This window comes from Leptinotarsa decemlineata, unplaced genomic scaffold, assembly GCF_025532065.1.
Source record: "Leptinotarsa decemlineata unplaced genomic scaffold, Ldec_3_MD MMD2_tig00002974_RagTag_RagTag, whole genome shotgun sequence".
NCBI classification, from domain to species: domain Eukaryota; kingdom Metazoa; phylum Arthropoda; class Insecta; order Coleoptera; family Chrysomelidae; genus Leptinotarsa; species Leptinotarsa decemlineata.
This window is the reverse complement of record NW_027412578.1, coordinates 1,780,143-1,803,313: the sequence shown is the minus strand read 5'-3', so window position 1 is coordinate 1,803,313 and position 23,171 is coordinate 1,780,143. Positions and strand designations below refer to the sequence as shown.

Below are 23,171 nucleotides of genomic sequence, written 5' to 3'. Positions count from 1 at the left end.
TATATGGCTTTTCGTATCGCTTTTGTGTTTGGCTCTCCAGCTTCCTGAAATAACGTTCCCTGTATATGATCGTTGATAGATTTTTCTCGAATACTTTTACCATCAACGCTTGTATTCTCCAGAGATCCATATTGTCTCCATTATTGTATATCAACGACTATTTGGAAAAACGAAGAACCCAATATATTGCTTTGCTGACAACAGCTTACTTGTCTCATCATTCCTTTTAGATTTCAGGATCTAAAAGTGACTTCAAATTGGGTAGAACTAACCAGATTCAATTTAACGCCACAAAAACCCAATCATCGGTTTTCTCCATTAAGATAAACGTCTCCGAATCGGATATAATAATTTCAGTACAGACAACTGCGCTTTCTGCTTCGATAAGTTTGTTAGGGGGTTGAAATGGACACCATATGTCTTGGCACATCCGCCTGATTGAAGACACAAACATCACTTGCAACTTTTACAGTCTGGAACATCGAAGAAACATTTGGGATTGGTCTCTTCTATAGATACTTTTCACGGAAAGGGTTCAAGTGACTTGGCACATTTGATTCCACCAAGAGCGGTACATATCAGGAATACGCGACGAATTGTGGCTGCTCCTCGTTTTGAGTTTCAACTCAGTACAACTCGAACTTCACTGTTTAAGAACTTTTCATTTGTGGAAAACTGCATTTATGTGTAATAAACATCCTGAGAACGTTTTTCCAAATGGATTTAATTTTCAGCGATTCAAATCCAATGATAATCGGTACTTTCGCACAGGCACCACTCTTAAGGATTTTTCTGTAGTGCTTGTGTTTTGTCCTTAAAAAAATCAAGTGTCGGCTGGTGATTGTTATGGTTTTAAACCATGGTTTCAACATACATTTTCTTGCCTATTTTTAAAATATTGACAAAGTTCCTGATAACGACTCTGTTAGGCCACCCTGTACAAGCATGTACCATGATAATTCGTGAATGAATGTAATGTTTATGTAATGTAATGAAAGGTGTGAAGAAATTACCAAATACCTCTAATTATTTTTATCACCAAAATTACACTCGCATTATTTTTATTTCCTCACGAATGACTGAAATTTATCTTCAACAATTCAAACCTCAGGTTTCAACTACACATTAGGAAATTATTCATGTCAAAATACTCGAGAATTATTTCTTGGGTTAGTTATGCATTAGATAACATCATTATTTGTGTTTTTCAGCAATAAAAATTGACGTAATAGAAAAAATAGTTCAATTTGCGGTAAATTCGTAAGAAATAGACCGATGAATTCGTAGACTCAGCGCATGTTACACGCTAAAGATACTTATTGTGGTTTACTGACGCACAGCGGAATGCAAATTAGTAAATAATTTCTCCAGCAATATATGGCGACACCAAGAGTATTTCGACTCATTTAACTCAATAGTTATATTCTAATGTTGAATATTGTGAAAAAAATTCCACTACTGTTTTAATGAATGTATAAATAGCTATTCATGCCTTCATTAAAGCAGTGATATAGTAATTGTCAATCATAAAGAGTAAAATAATAATTATGCGAAACAAGCATTAAATGAGAATTCGCGGTTCAATATAGAAACCACATAATTACTAATGAACTATCATCGAATACGTTCATTCATTTCCAAATTGATTGCTTCCCATTACGAGATGAATTCAGTTGAATGGGGTATATTTTTAGGAGAGATTAGTTTATGGAAAAGAGAGATTTTGGCTCTCTACGTTCCATATTCAAACAAAAATGTGGGAAACTTGCAAAGGAAGGAAAAAAGCAATTGATTTCAAAATGAACTCTATTTTCAGATACGGACTGAAAGCTCTCGAAAAAACTACTTTCATCTGAACAACTACTTTCAGTTATAGATTGAAGTATACAGAAAAAAATTACTTTCGAAACAGCTAGTTTCATTTGAACATTGAGCTATACAAAATTCACATTTTGCTGGTCAGTTCGTTCTCCAAGCACACAATACAGTATATGCAAGATTTACGTAACTATAACAGTCGAACAAGGGTTTTGTTATGAAAATTCAACATGTAAGAAGAATGAAGAAAATATAAATACTGCAAGAGCAGTCTGAAAAGTTCAAAGTGCAGAATCTCATACATAAAACGCTTGTGATGACTTAACTAAAATATATGAGAGAATAAAGTATTTTCATTTTGTTAATAGAAGAAAAATACAGAGAATATCAACAAGAGTTGTTCAAAACCAATTTCCTCTAAAACAGTTGTTATATGATATCAGAGTCTAAAACGATTGAATGAATGATCCAATGCCAAAAAGCTCTCTTTAACTTCTCCATAAATCTCGTCAATGATATTGAACCAGATTACGGTTCGATATACGCAATCATAGTTTCGGGACCTTCTTTAATTTTGATATAATTGGATTGACTTCTCGGTATATCCCATAGATGGCGGTATATCCCATAGATGCTATGACCTCCACTAATCGTTCAGTTAACTATTGACACTATGTTAAAATACACACATCGGAAAAGTCTAGCGATATTTTTAAAAATGGCAATAACTTTTTTTAGATCGCTTTAGGGAAAAAAAAGTTGACGGGTGATCATTAAACGAATGTAACTTACAACAAAATTTATTAAATGGTCAAAAAGACTGAGTGCGCATATAAGCAAAACTAAAAAAATATGGCTCTTCTTTGGCACCCCGAAAAAAAAATCATAATACAAAAAAAATTGGAATCAGTACAAAGTATTGCCTCCACGCTGGTTTATTACGGCCCTACATCTATCGTGCATCGACAAAATGAGATTGTCAATGTCTTGTTGAGGTACATTTGCCCATTCAGCGATTAAAAGCTCTCTCAATTGAAACGTTGTGTGAATGTTCCCCATATGCGGAGTAATTCTTCGTTGAAGCATGTCCCACACATGTTCGATGAGATTCAGGTCCGATGTTTGTGCTGGCCATGGCAATACATCAACTCCTTCGTTGGTGAGCCAGTCAGTCACTAGACGCGCGACATGTGGACGAACATTATCGTGCATTAGGTGGAAGTTTTCACCAACAGCACCAGCAATCGGACGGACGATAGGTAGAAGAATGGTGTCGAGGTACTGTCGAGCTGTGAGGGAGCGATTTGGAAAAACGAGATCGGTTCTGCCGCCGTTCATGATTCCGCCCCATAGCATTACTGTACCACCTCTGTATGTGTGGACTTCCTGGACGTGTCTCAAACGTTCATTATTTCCAGGTCGTCTCCACAGTATTACTCGAAGAGAATCTGGATGAAATCCAAATCTGGATTCGTCTGTAAACAAAACTGTGGCCCAATCATTTGCATCACAGTTTTGATGTTCTTGACACCACTCTAATCTTCTACCGCGATTGCCTCTCGACAAAGGTGGACATCTAAGTGGCCTTCTGTTGTGGAGATCTGCTTCATGCAGTCGATTTCTGACAGTATCACGACCAATGGTTACCTGGTGCGTCTGCTGAAACACGTTAACCAACTCAGGTGCTGTGATTGTCGGTTGTCTTCTTGCGGTTAAGACCAAAAATCGGTCTTGAACTGCAGTTGTAGCGCGTCCTCGCCCTGGATGTTGTTCGGCTGGACTGCCAGTTTCACGGAAACGCCGCCACAATCGACTGATAACACTTTGGGAGACCCCCAAACGAAGAGCTATATCATTTTGTCGCATGTTACCTTGAAGAAGCCCTACAGCTCTATTCATCTCAGCCAATGGTAAGTGATGGCGTTCCATGTTAAAGCACAATATTTCCAGTTTAATTGCTGAGCAAGAACTGCATAGAATTTACAAACTCGACACTTTCAGATTATTCATTTTAGCCGAAAACCTACAGTTTGTAAAAAACTTGATAAAAGATTAGTTACCGTTTTTGCAGGCTTTGTTCAACCCATAGAAATCTACAGGGTGGTCGAGTGTACCAATTTAATCGAAATTAAACGACCTCATGCATTTATTTTTATGATATTTAGTATGTTATAAAAATATCCCTAGACTTTTCCGATGTGTGTACAAGCCAGACCCTACGGTGTAGGTACTTTGAGAGAAATGAATGTTTCGAAATTTCATTTCGAAGTGTTTATTTTCTTATATGTATGTGTTCATCGTCGTGCAGTGTTCATACTCATTTTGATTGCTGTCAGAGAACTGATACCTACATATGTATTTTCGCCGCATCGGGTTCCATTCGCGAGATGGATCTGTTAACAATATTTCTCTAAGACAAAGGTTCCAAACATGCAGTAGAGCCGCGTTGAAGTTAATCGAGTCCCAAGCTGCTGTTTGAGTCGGATCTTTCCCGCACTGATGAGAGGTAATACCTCGAAACCGATCTGTAGGTGATCTAATCCACTGATTTCAGAATGGTCCTGCTGCTGGATGAACAAGATATAATTTAACAAGGATATAATTTAACTTCCAGCGTGGTATTAGCAGGGAAGGTAGTAGTTTTCCGGCAGGCATTTACCAGGTACTTTGGGAGAGATGAAAGTTTCGAGTTATCAATTAACTCTTTCATACCATTGATGTGTGGATTCATTAAAATGTTTATAGCTTCTCAAAAAATTGTTGGAATGTTGGATTTGTGAAGAACATATATCAATAATCTTATAGAATATAGAATATTTAAAAAAAAATCCAGGATGAAAATTTATAACTAACCCTGAGAGAAAATCTTTTGCATTTTCGACAGAAAGATATGTGACTTTATTAGTCTTTGCAAGTAAGATATTAGTTGAATCAATTTCACTGGAATAGTTGGACTGTAAGTTCAAGTTCAATCGGATAGTAAGATCATCAACAGACGTAACACCTAACGGTTTTTTTCTGGAGTTACTTGAACTTCATGGTTTATGAAATATCCTGAATGAACTGCAGAAAAGAATTATTGATTCCTGCAGTCGAATTTTTGGGAATTTTTCTATTAATAATAATCCAAATATGTGTTTTCAACAATTGATTGTAGTTCAACTGTGTGAATGAATCGAAATATACCAGATGTTAAGTGTGATGAATGGTTGAAAGATACAATTACATTTTGAAAGGTGATCTTGTAATGGTTGTAAAACAAATCCAAACAAATCTCCTACTCTTCAATAATAATCATTCATGAAAAACTCTCATTGGAGTTTGTGATGTTGATTGGAAAATATAGACAATACAGGGAAATAAATAATTGTGGTAAGCAGATATCTGTAATATTAGCGATTCTTAATAAAATATTCATGTCAAAAATCCAACGTCTCTCGGGAAGTGAAGCAACAAACATTAACTCATGAGTTTGAGGAGAGAAATAATGATTTTTTTATGGTAATGAAATGACAATCAATTTACCTAGATTCCTTGAAGGTGCAAGTATCGTGTCTAATTAACAAAAAGTGCTGTCACGTTGTCTTCCACCTACTTCGTCTATAATTATCCAAAGGATTTGTGAATCTTTGTCATGCTTGGTGACTCCTAACAGCATTTCATTTCCTTTGTGTTGGTGTTGAAATTTTCATGAAGGACGTCTTGTTAACAATGAATTCGATACATCTAATCGGATTTTTGTTAATCTGATTTTCATTAATCGTTTTAGACATACATTGGCGTGTTATAATATTTTCACAACTGAATGAACATAATTGACATTACCAGAGTAAAAAAATCAACATATTTTTCATTTGGTTTCGAACGTATGTAACTGAATATTCCGTAAGCTCGTTTAAATTGAATTTGAATGTATTAAAACATAGTTGATACTAATTTGTTATTGTTTATGAAGAATATCAAATTGGGATGAATGATTTGTGTTTCTTCATTATCACAGTATTCATATTTGTAAATCATGAAAATAGTTAGTTGAAAGTAGGGAAGAGAATAATAATAGTAATTGAAAATTCAGGTTAATGACCAAATTATCATAAAATATTTATATTTATCACGCATTATTGCAGATAAAAATCTACTGAATGAAATTTCAACAATAGATGAAATCAAAATGTAAGTACATTACATTGAATAGCCTACATAAAGATATTTTTTAATGGGGAAAAATAATAATTTCTTCTTCATGATTATCGAGTGTTGAAAATATTTTTTGAAGACGGTGAATTCAGAAAGTCAAAAATTCGAACACACAATCACGCTAAACGCTAAAGTTACTGTCGAATCCAATGACGTCAGAAGTCTTTTTCAGTCGGTGCTTGACGCTGGCAGTTTTCCAACTGTGAATACTTGAATACACTTTTAAATAATATCAAACTCGATGAAGTTTCGAAATCAAAATTGTATTTCCCATCAGCTTGGCAACACCGGGCTATATTATTCTATTGTCCTGGTATTACTCGTATACTTGGTGTTGAGTGCGACTCGTAGAATATAAAAATGATGTATGATTTCGATGTTTTATTAGATAAATAATAGTCTGGAAATACTGTAGTGTGCCGTACTGTGAAAGTACGACCATGTTTTGCGAATAAAGCGTTTTATGAATTGATAGGGGTATATTTTTTTTAGAGAGATGAGTTTTTGGAAAAAAGCTTTCCGAATCTCATTTTCCCATCTCCATACAAAAAATTGCATTCTTCTTTCCTTTGGATGTTTCACACCATATTTGTATAAAAGTGAAGAAGTGAAAGCCGAAAAAGTTTTTTCCAAAAAACATATCTCTCCTAAAAATTTACTCGTTCTAATGTAAATGAGATTCTTATGATTGTGATGAAGAATAATGAGCCTATGAATGCCTTTTCGTACTGCAATAATAATAATAATTCATTTCCCAAGAGACAAAATATTGAATTGAAGAAAATACATAGGTACAATGTAGATCAAACAAGTTTACATTCTTAGCCTAGCAATACAAAGACTCGCGTTGAGATAACATATTAGAAATATTGATAACAATATTTTTTTGAATAGAATTTATTGGAATTTCAAAAACTACACCTCACGATTTGATCTTCACAAACTTTATTTTGAAAAATTTATCACATGTTTCGCTAGCACAGTAGCATTCTCAAGTGATCTACTTGAAAAATCTACTGTGCTAGCGAATCACGTCATGATATATTTTTCAAAATGAAGTTTGTGAACATCAAATCGTGTGGTGAAAAGTCGAATAACGAAAAACAATTTTTCGATTCAATTGATGATTTGTTGAACACACGTATGCCATTGTTAGTAGGAGAGCAGAAATGTACTCTATTTTTACAGATTGGTGAATGGAAGTGATTTTGAGCACGAGTATTTACTTGATGTACAAAATAATTCTTCAAAAAGTATCTCGATTGTTACGAATCTGAAGCCGCCCCTGACATATATGACGGCCGACTCAGAGAACAAACACATGACATCAAAGGGAAAGATTTCTAGAACGACCGTAACCGATATAAGCACGTCTTCCTAACCCAAGAGGGCTGTTCAGAAAGTGAATCGAGCGGCTAAACAAGAAATTCGAATAGTGCGTTAGTTGCTAAGTGTAAATTAATTGTTTGTGATAGGTGAAATATTGTTGGAAATGAATTTTTTTTTTGTTTGAGACACTTAATTCATTACTTTGTCACACTACTCTTGAAAAAGTAAAGACGTAATTCAGAAATATAAAAAGATCGAGGTGTTACGATTTCATATTTTCAGAAGAATCTTTTACAGCTTTCAGCACCAGACACGTTCATAATGCACCTGATAATTTGTTTTTGTGCAGTGAACAGTTCCGGAGACGTGGTTGATCATCCTCAGAAACAAACACAATAACGCATATGACTCTCCACTTGCCCGTAATATACCATCAGCAATTGAGAATGAGTAAGTACCGTACTCAAATTATTCAGAAGAATAAAGCACTGATATCAAACTAGAACAATGTACTTCCCAATCCAGCTGTTCATCATGGCACATTCCTAAAAACTTGACATGGGTGGCAGACAGTGCCATCCGATTTTGTACATATTTTTTGACAGAAACCGAAGATATTGTGTCTCATCCACATTGAAAAAAAGTAAGTTGTCATATTCCACGTTGCCAAAGATCGTATTAGTTCCTTACAATGTGTTCCAAGTGTTTCATCACAATGATCTGACACAAGAACAGACATATCATCTGCATACATTATAACATGAACATGTTCACATAGGTTTGCAATATTATTAATTCATAGCAGAAATAACAAAGCTAATGTGAAATTCGTAATCATCAACTCATTGTTTTGTTCATTTCACAAACGCACATTTCCATGCATTATCCTTTACACCATAATGTAATAGTGGCATGTAAAGATTTTTGACATCCATGACATTAAGTGAGTGTTCCACCTTGTAATATCATCCATATGAGTGCTGATGAAGTGATAAATGAGTGTCTTTTTCCGAAACTTCGAAGTCCACTATCGATGTTGATAGTGTTCCATGTAAGTGGAATTTGTTATAATATCTCTTTTATGTATCATATTATATAGCGTTCCTATGAATGATATATGATTCAATTCCATAAGAAATGTTTGAAACATAAACTGAATAGAAAGAAGTGATAATCGTTCAGTTCAATGCTCGTAAGAAAGTAGTGGTTTCGTGAGAGCTTCTTGTTCAAATTCGCGTTTAAAAGAAACTCATTTGCATGATCTATACATCTTTGTGAGAAGTTCATTTTAAAACTTGATTTCTTTCTTTCTCTGGAATTTTTCCACAATGTTTTGTATAAAGATAAGAAAGTGAAAGCTAAAAAGCTTCTTTATTTTGTACTATTAAACTTTGTGTTGAGTGCGATTTATTGGATATAAAAAGTTATAGGAACTGCTTCAGAACACAGTCATAATACAAGAAATGGTGATTTTCTAAAAATCCCACAGCATTTCATGACAAACTATAAGAAATTTCCTCAGTATAATGCCATTACGTGCTTCAATAAGCTGCCGAATGTAGTTGGAAAAATCACAAAGTACAAAGTATTACATGATTGTGTTAAAACTATACTAATTGTATAAAATGTTTACTAAATTTGTGGGAATATATGCTTATTTGTATATTTGGGTATATGTTTATGTGTTTATGTGAATATATGTGTATATACAGTGCTTTTCAGATGAAAGTATCCACCTTTAATAACTTTTGTAATACTGGTATTTAGGAAAAATCCAAAAACACGTCAATTTATGTTGGAAGGGGCAAGCATTATGGCTTATTTAAACTTACTGGAAAAGCCACCCCCTCACCCCTAGCATCATCCCTTTTTTTTAAACTACTTCTCATATTTTTTATGTAAAATTTGGATACTCCTCTTTGAGCTGATTTCAAAAATGTATAATACTTGTAGGTTAAAGTGGTTAGTTTATGAGATAAACAATTTTTCTTTTAATAGCACTAATAGCAATCAGCTCAAAGAGGAGTATCGAAATTTTACATAAAAAATTTGAGAAGTAATTAAAAAAAAAAGGGATGATGCTAGGGGTGAGGGGGTGGCTTTTCCAGTAAGTTTAAATAAGCCATAATGCTTGCCCCTTCCAACATAAATTGACGTGTTTTTGGATTTTTCCTTAATACCAGTATTACAAAAGTTATTAAAGGTGGATACTTTTATCTGAAAAGCACTGTATATGGATATACATCTGTGCTCAATCTCTTCCTCTTTTTGTATCTTTACTAGCTTGTAGTACAACTAACTTACTTTATATACCGAAGTGTATCAAAAATGGTGAATAAATATTATCATTATTATTATTTTTTCACTGAAGTATGCGCTGGTCAGGCCCTGTCCCCCGAAGCCCCGATACATTCAGACGGGCGCGCCAGCATTATGAACCAACCTTCACTCCCTACACCGTGGGGTAAGTGGTCATTGGGTCCGAAAATAATGTGCCCTGAGCAAGCGCAGTGAGCCAAGAATGACAGTCTTCTGCATCTGTCCGGCTAAGATTTCTGCCTTAGTGTGACAGGCCGGTAAGATTTTGAGATTCGAGAGTAGAGAGGGCATCATTCCACCAAGGACTCCAATAATCAGAACAACCATCTTAACAGAGTGGTCTAGATAGAGTCTGCAGAGTTCGAAGAGAAAATCTCGATATTTTATCCGTTTCTCCTCCTCTTTTAGGACGATATTCGTTTCACCAGGAGCTGAAAGCTCCACGACAAATATCGTCTTGCTCTGGTGGTCGAGAAGGACTACATCAGGTTTATCAGCTTGTATGAGCCTGAGGGTGGGAAACGAATAGTTCCCCACAACGGATTCAATATCCCCCGGAGCGTAGGGCAACACCGGTGTCTCCTCAATACCTTAAGAGTGCCGTAGATGGTGATATCTAAGGGCCGCGTTTATTATTATATGCTTTCGATGTATTCGTATTTCATTAGTTAAAGTGAGAAAACGACCATATTTCGCCAAGAAAGGTATTTATAAAAGTGTTTTAGGAATATTCTGAACTAAAGACTTTGTTGATTTTAGCACTAGGAGACCTCAAAGAGCTATCAACAAAGATAGGTTCATTCCAATGTAGGTGAAATTTCTAATATTTTTTGAAAGAGGTTATGGAGAATAACTCTGAGTTAACAATGTACTTACATACTTGTGACATCAACCTATTGAAACGCATTTTGTAATGACCCAAAATTTAAAATATTTTGAGTAAAATTTGAGCGTACACGTATACGTCTAAGTATCCTATTTATCCTATTTATCCTAAAATATTACTGTAGGGAAAACCATGCATTGATGGCTGTAGAATATCATATGAATGAAAGAGTTTTTCAAGAAATATCTCATTCATGAAAAGTTATCGTAGCCTTCAGGAATTTCGAAATGTTGGAATGAAATTGTGCTACAGTTCTCCGCTGAAGCTGAGCTCTTGATACTAGTAGAACTAGTAGATAAACAATCTCCATAAAAACTTGTCATAAATATCAGGATAGATCAAGTGCGATTTACCAAATTGGGTACCCGTTTCTCTTCATCCAATGAAATAAATGGAGAACATAACAAGCGGAATTCAAGTTTACAATTCAAGTAGAAATCAATTCAAGTTTCTTTATCCCCAAGTCCAGTTCATTTATGTGATGGAATTGGTCAGAAATCGATAAACTGAATGATGAAACTATTCAACATATCTTTAATAAAATTCTTCATTTCAATCTGTTTTCAAAATAAATTTGTTTCATTCCTAATTATTCTCATTATTTCAATTTGATTTTCATCAGTTTTTCCGGAACAAGTTTTTATGAGTTTTATATTCATTATTCATACGAGAAAACGGTTATTGAAAAAGTTCTACGACAGCTTTTCTATATATTGCCACATAAACAGTTGAACAACAATTATTCTTACCCAATTACATCTGAATGTTAGTTAGCCAAGATGCACCACTTTTTCCAATTACCACTTTTAAGGTAGTGTTCTAATTAGTTCCAATCAATTTGCAAAAGTTACTTCAGCAAATGATTAATGAACTCGATTAACTGATCATATGTATTGTGAGTAATTATCGTCGTAAAAATTACTTTCTTGGTATTATTTTTCGTTGATAAATATTCACTAAAAATAATCAATTTCTATTCAGTAATTTTCGATGAAACAAGAAAAATAGTGAAACACTGGTCGCCGATAGAGCATTATCAATTTTTTTTCAAATAGAATGGAAAACAGTTAACTAGTTTAGTGATCCAATCATTTTTCTGAAAAAGGGGTTGGTTGGGTAACAGGATCAATCATCAACACGAAAAAACTACTTTTCGGTGAGTAATTTAATTAAGAACTCATTATTTCTTATGAAATTTAAACGATAATAATCGTTTTTTGTGGCAATTAAATTCGACACGTCAGCAAGAATACAATTGTACTTTTTCAGAAAGAAAACTTGTGACACCTATTCTAATAGGCCTTCAAATTTTCATCCAAACTTCTGGTAATCTTTTCAAAATCGAATAAGCCGTTCCTGAGCAATTACTAGTACTTTATTTTTTCCATGAATCTGCAAACAACCTGCAAACATAACTCAATCAGTATTAGAAATTTTCACTTCCCCTGGCAATATTGAAGTCTTTTTACAAATTATTCATTTCATACATTGTTTCTACACAGGATAATTTCGTTACATGTTGCTTGAACTCCATCCGTGAGTTCTGCAATGGACTTTGATCATGTAACATATAACTTCAAAAGATGTGGTATGGAATAAAAATTAAATGAGAGGATATAATAGTTTTTCGAACTTATCTGTAACGGATAGTGGTGAAAGTTGACAAAAAAAAACGGGACCTGTCCTTCCTCTGACAAATGTTCAAAAATCAATTAAGTGAATCAGAAAAACAACATTTTGATGATTTTACCGAAGTGTTACTGTCATCATTCGAAAATGTTCACACAGTTCATCTGACGAAAAATTAGCAATACTTTTTCAAGCAAATTATATTCAATTGACTCATTAATTTCTTGACTACCTCTCCATTATCTGTTTTTTTACTCTGCTAGAAGAACAGGATAAATCTCCATTCCACTCCACTCACTCACTCTGTATATCTGGTAAATAATTAATTATTTATATTATTTTTTTCTTGTATGCTACTGGATACTGATAAAATCTGATTTTGTTGGGATTTTTGCAAGTTACAAGTTTACAATTAACATACTCTAAATCGTACAACAATAAATTCTGCAAAGCGTTTGACAGCTTTGGAATATGTGAGAAAGTAAACTGGATGAGAATGGTACATTCTCACTCTAGCATACATGGGTAAGAGGATGGTCACATATATACAAGATGATCGGTTTCTCCACTAAATTGCTTTCAAAACTTTTGTCAGCTCTCACAATGAGAACAGGACTACATGGAAAACGTTTGATGGGCGGAAGGTCAATAAAAGATCTAGGATTCACAAGGTAGTTCGGATTTTCGATAATTGAAGAAACGGTCTTTGCTCTGATGAAACAAGAATCAACTTGAAATCTAGAGAATGAAAGGAGAAAAAATATAGAAGCTATTTGTGAGCCATTATATCTCACATCAACCTCTGCTTTCTGGAATAGGTAAGGGAATCTTAGTAGGATGCATCTTTCAGGATCATGATATGACATGACACATACTGACTTTATCGGTTATCGCAACTATTGAACTTTTGTGATGAGTATCCGAATGGAGTTCCTGCTGAAACTATGATGATCTGGCCAGTGGGATGTGCGAATTTGAATCGCATTGAATATCAGACAGATACTATTGCAAGATTAGTGAGACGACATTTGTCAGCTATACAAAAGATGAAACATGTTCGACATTATATTTCTTTGGAGAATAACAGTTGATATCTTTGCCAAAACGTTCTATGTCTAGATTTACGAGTAATGCACAAAATTTTCAATTGCAGGGAAAGGTTATTTTGTTACTGTGCTGCATCTTGAAAATCAAGAGATCTATGCTTTGAATGGTGATAACTTGCCTTTTCAATTTTGTATTTTTATAGAGCACTTGCCTGTTCAAATATGATATGAAATGCATGTACAATTTCATAATTTGCATTTATTGTCAGTTATAATTCTAATGTGGAACTATTTTATTCTCAATTCGATAGCGATATGTTTCTTCTTTATTTGTTGCAATCAAAATCCGCTACATAATGCTGTAGGTTATGCATATTTAGTTGATTTCAAAATTGTGCCAAAAAAGATTTATTTTCATAACGCTAGTAATACAAGTATTATAATACAAGTATTATTCCATGCCTTTTGGCTGAAATGTAGTTTTCTAGTTGGTGGATTCGCAACAACAAAATTCCTCGATATGTTTTTGTTTGATTACTATTACCCTGGTCATCTAAAATTGCTGAATTGAATCTTCGCAAATTCACAGAAAGTATATAAAAAATAAATCCCCAAGAAGGAAAGAATGAAGTCGACTTCAAGATGAACTCTTCGCAAAAAGTTGTTTTCAGAGTTTTTTCATATACATGAGTTTTCTCACGATAGTTTTTTTCAGATACAAACTGAAAAACTACTCATTCAAACTTTCAAACTAACGTGATACAAAAATATTCACTCACATGGAAAAGTATCATCCACAGGTATACATCTGAAAATTTGAGGTCGAAAACTCTTTTGATAATTTCTACAACCGCAACATTCATTTCTTACATGAAATTACGATTCAATTACACGGCGACAATTGATAAAAATATCCATTCATTTTTCAATTTCTTGAAAGTAAAGAGATCTCCAATGAGTTCCATAAAAATTCCAAAGTTTTATCGTTGTCAATTCCAGATGAACCTTATGATACTGGAATCGATATCGAATAATGTGGCATTCACTTTCTAATATTTCATGGCTCACCACATTCCTTATTAAGTTGTCAAATCTTTAAAATTTTATAAGAAAGGACATTCAGATAACTTTTTTTCTCTCATTATAGTAATATATTTCAAGATTTTCTTGGTTATTTTCAAATTCCTTATTCAAAGGAATATATCATATTTTGAAATTGCACTCATTTTAAGAACAGAAACAATGAAAACTAGATTTTTTATGATACAACTATTAATTCAATGCAGAATTTAATATACTTATACCTCTCTCCTCCAAACCAATTTGAAACAAATATCAAATTCATAATTATCTACGTAACACTTTATTATAACGCTGGTTCAAGATTTAAAATATCATGGATCAATGACTGATTCAAACCTCCATTGAAATATTTGAATATCGAAGGTCATAGAAAAAATGCAATGTATCAGAATTCAAATATCTCAGGCGGTTCTCGCATATCAAGTAGCAACTAACATATAGACAAAGTGAAACAAGTAACAAACGAAAGAGTAAAACTGTCAGAAAAATAACTTTTCACAGGAAATAAAATAAAAAAACGAAAAATGAGATTTGCAGACCGATAAATGCCCCTGTCTAGATAACGTGAGAACCAAGTTCGGGCCCGGTCAAGTCACATTTTTTCTAAACAATTTTCATGTCATGTCTACATGCAAATCAAATGTTTCGTATTTATATTACAGACGCTGAACCTTTTTTGTATTTTATTTCTGTTTACTAAAGAAGAATCATGTTGATTCTTCTTTATGTAACGAATTGAGCTTCGGAGGAATGGAATTCATTTATCAAGTTCACCACCGCTATCAAATTCCATTCCCTTTGAACTAACGACACGAAATACTTTTTTGGAGATGTGAGCCGACCGTCATTCTTCTTGGTGACTCCGATAATGTAGTTGATAAATACCTCTTTCTAGAGAAAAGAGGCCCGGGTTCGAATCCCAATCGTATCACATTTTTTTCAATTTGATTACCCTCTCATCCATGCATTGAGATTTATGTTATAAAATATTGATGACTCCAGTATGCGAGTACTATTCTAGAATGAAACAATTTATGGAAAAGTGGATTTCAGTTATTGAGTTCATCACATTTATTAAATTTCATTCCATTCGCTCAACACCATGAAAGACTGAGATGGATATATGAATCGGCAGACATTCTGTTTGGTGACTCCGGTAGCATACTTGGTAACTCTCTTTGGAAGGTGCAGGTTTGAATCTCGGTGTGGTCACACTTTTTCAAATCCGGTTCTCTTTCATTTATCTGCATACAGCGGAATTAATCTTTCATAATTATATTACAGACGATAAAACATCCTTTATGAAAACATAAGTCAAGTTTGATTTTTTATTTTGAAACTACTTCTAACTTACCCTTGTGAATGGAGGTGTGATTTCCCAATTTTTTCAGAATGTGAATGAGGATCGATTGATAAGTGTATATGTCCCATTGCCCATGCGAAGCCGGGCCGAGACGCTTGTCGTATATATTTGTCATTGTGTACTATTTATAAAGCTAATATTTCTTTGAGAATGACATTGACCAAGCCATCGCTGTCAATGACGAACACTATAGGTCGATGATTATCCATTTCTTCTGGCTTGAATTGCATGATCTGGACACCAACTACCCGTGGTTTCAACAGGATGGCGCTACGAACCACACAGCTCACGCCACATTAGATATTCTGCACGAGCGATATCAGGGCATGGTCATCTCATGTGGAAGTGATGTGAATTGGCCACAGAGATCGTGCGATTCGACCCCGTTAGAATTTTTCGTGTGAGGTTTTCTCGAGTCTCAGTTGTTTGCGAATGAGTCACAAACCACAGCAGTCCTCAAAGCCAACATAACCCGTGCCATTGATTTATGAAATGGAAATATACAGGGCTTTTTATGATGAGCGTTAATTAGCCGTTTCTGACAAACTATTTAACGGATCAACCTGAAAATTTCACAGTATGCATAAATCAATATGACTTACACGCCTAAAATATTCCAGACGAAGCGGCGTTGTCGCTTCTACTATAAAGTAGCGGCTTCTTTGATTTTTCGAATGGAACACCCCATATATAATATCATATTATGATTCATTATCACTTTGTCAACAAATTCATATACTACTTTCCTATACCTATCTATTACCGTTTAGAAGATATAAATTAATTGCGATATTTTTTTTTTCAAATATGAACTTTTATAAATGCCGATAATCTTGAACTCTCTTGCACTAAAACGATCAAATTTGAAATGAAGTGGAATGATACTATGAGTATCTTCACTCCGAGTCATATTTTCATTTGCCTCATACAGGGTCTTCAAAAAATGCAGATACTTTGATCTCATGAAAAAATGAGTGGAACTCAATTTTTTCAAATGGAACACCCTGTATATTTCAACATTTTTGAGCTCTACATCCAATTTTAGATTAACTTTGTTCGGATAATACTATTTCTATTTTGAACCGTTTTCGAGATAAACTGTTTCAAACGGAAACTGACATGGTTTTCTTGCTCGTTTTTTCGAATTCATCACTTATTTTGAATATTCAACATTTTTTTTTATACTTAGTACTATTTCTTTTTGATCCAGTTTTTCAACTGTCTCATATCAGTCAATTCGAAATTGATATTCACCTATCTTAGAAAAAGTTACAATTTGTATACATTGAGGTATTGGTCTCTAACGTACAACAGTACTCATTAATATTTTTTAATAGTGTGCTTTGGAAAAATAAATAAACCAATTATTTAACGTCAGACTTTCGTTGGTGGTTTTGACTGATTGTGATAGCTACCAATTATAATAAAATAATGTCAAGATTAGGTTACAGTAATGAAGATTTCTTGAATTTATTAATAATTTATGGTGAGTGCAATAGAATTGCAAGTAGAACATGCCGAGTATTTCATGAAAGATATCCACAACTTCCGAAGTCGAATAATAATGTGATAAATCGACTTCTAAAAAACTGTAGGATGAATGGAACCTTCCGTCCAAAAATCATTCGTAAGAACACTAAAGTGGATGATGATGACAATGTTATTACAGTTTTGGGATACTTAAATGGATTTCCAAATGCTTCTCTGCACTAGGCTGAAAGGGAGATAGGTATACCCTACGTGACAATTTGTCGAATTCTTAATAGACATAAATGGCATCCCTATAATTTCTACTGTGTCCAACATCTGAAAGAGACTGATTTACCTCGTAGAGTGGAATTCTTTGAGTGCTTACTTGTCAAGACTCGAGAGGATGAACATTTCCTTGACAATATCATATGGACAGATGAGGCCAAGTTCACAAAAAATGGAGTTTTCAATAGACACAACAGTCATTATTGGGCGCCAGAAAATCCCCATGTTGTCCGCCAAAGGGGTTTTCAAGAAAGATGGCAATTCAATGTATTTTGTGCCATAAAGAATGAGTCAATTTTTTATATCGAGTTTTATGATGATAATTTCATCAAAATATGAAGATTTACTGAGGAATGGAATTCAAATGATTTTAAATAATAGACCAGGAAGAGAACGTGTATGGTACCAAATGAATGGTGCTCCACCCCATAATTCTCATTCAGTCAGCGAAGCTTTAACCGAAATCTTCGAAAACAGATGGATTGGTAATAATGGACCTTTTCGTTGGCCTCCTAGAACACCAGATGGCAATCCATTAGATTATTTCGTGTGGGGTTTCATTGAAAATATGGTTTACTCTACTCCAATAACAACAATGGAAGATATGAAATCGAGAGTTACAACTGCTTTCAATAGTTTGACTCCAGACTTGATCAGAAGCGCTACACATGACAATTTTTTGAAGAGATTACATGTTTGTTTAAGAAGAGGTGGAGATGTGTTTGAACATATTCTGAAATACAATGACGATTAAATTAACTCATTAATTTATGGGTTTATTATTTTCAGTTCGTGTTTCAGCGTTAATAAAACTATTGTTTGAAGAGAAGTTTCATTCGATGGTTGAGGAGTATTTTATTAATTATCTTTTCATTGTATTATCTGTGACTAATTGAGAAACATCAAACGAAATCTGTTTTACAAAAATGAGTGATGAACAAGGAAACCATGTCAATTTCCGTTTGAAACAGTTTATCTAGAAAATGGTTCAAAATAGAAATAGTATTATCTGAACAAAGTTGATCTTAAATTGGATGTGGAGCTCAAAAATGTTGAAATATACAAGGTGTTCCATTTGAAAAAAATGAGTTCCACTCATTTTTTCATGAGATCAAAGTATCTGCATTTTTTGAAGACCCTGTATGAGGCAAATGAAAATATGACTCGGAGTGAAGATCCCGATAGTATCACTCCACTCCATTTTCAATTTGATCGTTTTAGTGCAAGAGAGTTCAAGATTATCAGCATTTATAAAAGTTCATGTTTGGTAAAAAAAAATATCGAAATTAATTTATATCTTCTAAACGGTAATAGATATGTATAGGAAAATAGCATATGAATTTGTTGACAAAGTGGTAATGAATCATAATATGATATTATATACGGGGTGTTCCATTTGAAAAATCAAAGAAGCGTCTACTTTATAGTAGAAGCGACAACGCCGCTTCGTCTAAAATATTTTAGGCGTGTAGGTCATATTGACTTATGCATACTATGGAATTTTCAGGTTGATCCGTTGAATAGTTTGCCAGAAACGGCTAATTAACGCTCATCATGAAAAGCCCTGTATTCATAATTTGAAAAATGAAAATCAAAATTTCCTATGTTCATACCACTTGTAGTTAGTTACAAATACAAGTAGTATATAACCATAGAAAGTTTTAATTCTCATTTTCCATGATGATCTTCTACCATGTAGTAACGGCTGCATCCATCATTCATAATCATGACTTCCATTTCCATTCCTGGCCACTTTATCTCATAGTATGAGAAACTTCGAAAGAGTTTGATAAAGAGAAATGTTCAATAAATTTTGCAGACCTTTTGTTTCCATTGAATTCTTCTGTTGATTCTCATCATCTACATCTGAAAATAATTGTAATGTAGACCTTTACTCAGAAAGATCCGTGAATATTTAATTTTCTTCACGAAAAATAACTTTTTGTCATGAAAATAATGTGTATTGATGTTCATTGATTCTACACCAAATTCAATACACACTAAACATTTTTGTAATTTAGCAAAAATTTTTTAATAGTGGCCGCATTACCCCGGTTTCCCCTACTGCTGACATTTGAATATACATTACCCAATCAAATAATGTATCCTCATACTCGTTGTTCATTGTACTGAACTTATTGTGAGATGAGATTGTTGACTGGGACTAAGATATTCAATCTCCAGGTAACTTCACCTACATAAGTGCTTCTCAAACAAAAACTTGTTAATTGAAACTTCGTAAATGGTCAAGAGAAGTGAAACATTGGTTCATTTCGTTGGACCCCAGTGATTTGGATATAACCACAAAATCCTATCGACGATCGCTACTTTGGTTGTTTGAACCTGAAAGGATTCATTGCTAAATGAAATAATGTATCCAAGTATCACCAACATCCCCATATTCGTTTGTGATTTTGACTACGCATTAAGATGTTCGATTGACATTCCGTGCTGCCTGGCTGTAGCAGACTCTTCATATTCTGACGATGAGGGTGTCATATTGAAGGAAACATAAATTATTGGTGTGAACTGATTCATTGAGTAAGAGATCTCAATATTATTTAAATTGCGTGATATCAGACGATTCGAGTTTGAAAGACTAAAAATTGCTCGGCTCTAAAAGTAAATTATATATTACCACATCGATGAGAAAATGTATTCTAAAATCTTAACATTTGTACCCTTTATATATAAATAATTATCCATGAAGATAATTATTAAATTTTAATAATAAATTTGATTTCAATCGCATTTGGCTACACGGCAGCTTCCTCAGTTACTGGTGAAGTCGAAGAATATCCTTTATTGTGCACACTTAACGTTGGGGGCACTCTCAAAGGCCAAAAAACTAATACATGGAAATGAACCGGCTGTGCACTAGTCCACGTGGACTATAGAATTGACGGTTCGTATTGGATAACTTTTACTAACCGAGTTCAATAATTGGCTGAAGAGTCATAAAATTGAATTTTAAGTAACGGTGACGACTAGAAATCGGGGAATGCGGGGATGGTTATCGCCGTCGTGTTATCAATGTTCAGTTCAGAAACTGATCGCGATTTGAGTGTTGAAATTCGATATTGGTGCAGTTATAATTACTTGAAATTTTTGTTATCTGTTTAAAATTTGGCATCTTTTTACAAGTACTTATAATAATAACGAGTGTGATAACAACGCAGACTTCTTCCAGTGTAGTGTTTCCAATAGCGATGGTGCAAATGCGAAAAAGAGAACAGTGAAGATTTGGATACATTCGAATATTGAAACACAATATATATAAGAATGTACATCTCAAATTTGGTTTCGAGGGAAACCGACTATAACAAGCAACATCAGATTTGATCGAAATTTCTTTCTCAACTGCACGTAAAATAGTCAAAAAAAACCTTATTAACGCAAAAAGCGTCATACAGAATTACCGCAACCTTTAGATGTTCATCTAATAACACCAATGCATAAAAACAACATACGACTGTTACAAAGGCAATGAGATTTCTACAACTGAAATCATGAGGGAGAAATTGAATACTTCCGGCAATAACGTTAGCTGCTGTGACAAAACTCTTTAGAATTGGATAAAGAAACTATGATTCAGATTTAAAATAATAAACAAACGTCCAGCAGTTATGGTAAGCAGAAGAATAGTGGAATTGCGTAATAAATACTTAGAATAAATAACTAAATATAGACAAGAACAACGGCAAATTTTCTATTTGGACGAATCTTGGTATTACACTACGACACAGAAAGGTTGGACTGATGGTTCGAGAATGTGAACTTCTAACATGCCTGCAAACAAAGGATTGCAACTAATCATTGTGCATTGCGGAGGAAGTAAAGGATGGGTTCCGAATTTTTCGAAAGTATGTGGAAAAAAACTTGGGCATTGCAATGTTGACTATCATGAGAGAATGCAAGCTAATATTTTCGAGGAATGATTTGAAAATACATCGATTCCATATTTGGATGAGAATAGTGTAATAGTTCTAGACAACGCTTCCTATCATTCGCGACAGCTCATCAAAGTACCGAATAAAAATTCGAGGAAAGATGAAATACAGAGTTTTTTAATGGATAAAAATTTGAATTTTCAAAATTACTTTGCCAAAAAACAACTACTTTAAGTTTTTCAGACAAAAACATTAGAAAAATTGTATGCCCTTGCGAGTATTGCTGAAAAGTATGGACACACCATACTGAGACTTCCCCCTATTTTTGTGTTTTCGATCCCATCGAGTTGATTTGTGGGAAAATGAAACAAAGCATCAGGCGTAAAAATAATTTTCCAAAATATAATGAGGAGGTAATAGAGCTAACCAAAGAAGAACTATATAATATTACCGAAATTTTAGTTGAAAAAGACTATATGGAGATTGGTCACTTCCATATTAATGGTGGAAATGAATTCATTATTGATTTAAATGATAGTGAAACAGAGAATATGGTAGAGGAATTATCAGAACCTTTCAAAGATAGTTAGTGAAGTATTTTGAAGCGATATAAACGAATATTTATATATAATATAAACCAAATATTATATTTATTATTATATAGGTATTGTGATTCTTATATAATCAGAAATTATTATTAAATAACGAAATTAGTTAGCTCCCTTACTATATTATTAAAGGAGAGCTGCTGAAAGGTAGGTTGCACTATATCGTTTACTTGAACTACACATCAAACTTTCGATAACTGATGGAGCTGCCCTTCAGCAAAACGCCTGTTAAATGAAATTTATAGTGAAAATTTTATGATTATTATATTTATAAGTATATGAAGGAATAGTCTATTTTTGTCACAGTTAATTTTGATAATCTTTTTTTTGAAGAACATTGACTCATTTTAGAAAACGAACAAACAAAAATACCATAATCTGAGCGACATTGTACCAGCACACAACACTTTTTCAGATATTTTTTATCGAGAGGGTCTTCGAAATTTAAAATAATACTCAGTCATCCTCAACAGCTATAAAGTAGAGGTGCTTGATTTTCCATTATTATAAATAACAACAAATCTTCAGAAAACAGCAATCTCCACTCACCATCCTGCTGCCTTCCTCCTGCTAAAACTCCGTAACACAATGCAACAAATATGGTGACAATCGAAGACCACATGTTTTCACGCACTTCCCTGTAACGAACCGGACCCGTTCCAAGCTACACTCTATACTAACATCTCCGAGAACACTTTCTACCACGCTATATACCAGTTGCAATTCGCGGTGTTCGCCAGTGGAGTGCGGAGCGAAACAATTGGAGAAGTATGATGAAAGATTTCGGTGGGAGAGGGCGGCAGAGTTGAAGCTTGAACTAGTGAGAGCCGACTCCGGATGGGCAATTTTAAGCAAGAATTTCTTCCTTGGATACATTTTCATGAACTTAGAATGGAAGTGACTTTTGTTTTTGTCCAGTCATAATTATTTATAATTATTTATTAAGTAATAATTTATAAACCTTGAATGAGCTGACTTCGATCGGGACAACCAGTTGATTTCAAATAACACAACACAACAAAAAATATTTTTTGAATGTTTCCTACACTGAATTAGTCAATTTCTACTAATTTTGGGGTGATAAAAACGAAAATAACAATGAAAAATTTTTATTAGCTCTGGTTTTTGAGATACACAGTACTTAATCTTAAAGAGTAGTTATACTATACGTGAAAAGTGAAAGTACATAAAACAATATTGTTATGTTTCTTTTAGAATATTTTAAGTACAAAATTAATAAAAAAAACA

General features: G+C 33.8%; 1 protein-coding gene across 1 annotated transcript in view; it reads right to left on the bottom strand.

Annotated features, from left to right (window-relative positions):
- Window positions 1-22,667, bottom strand: part of LOC111510105 (uncharacterized) — a 108,049-nt gene extending 85,382 nt beyond the window's left edge. Inside the window, exon 1 of the mRNA XM_074177255.1 lies at window positions 22,473-22,667. Within this exon, the coding sequence (XP_074033356.1) occupies window positions 22,473-22,545 (73 nt within the window). The 5' untranslated portion in view covers window positions 22,546-22,667. The remainder of the gene's footprint in view (window positions 1-22,472) is intronic.
- Window positions 22,668-23,171: the final 504 nt, after the last annotated feature.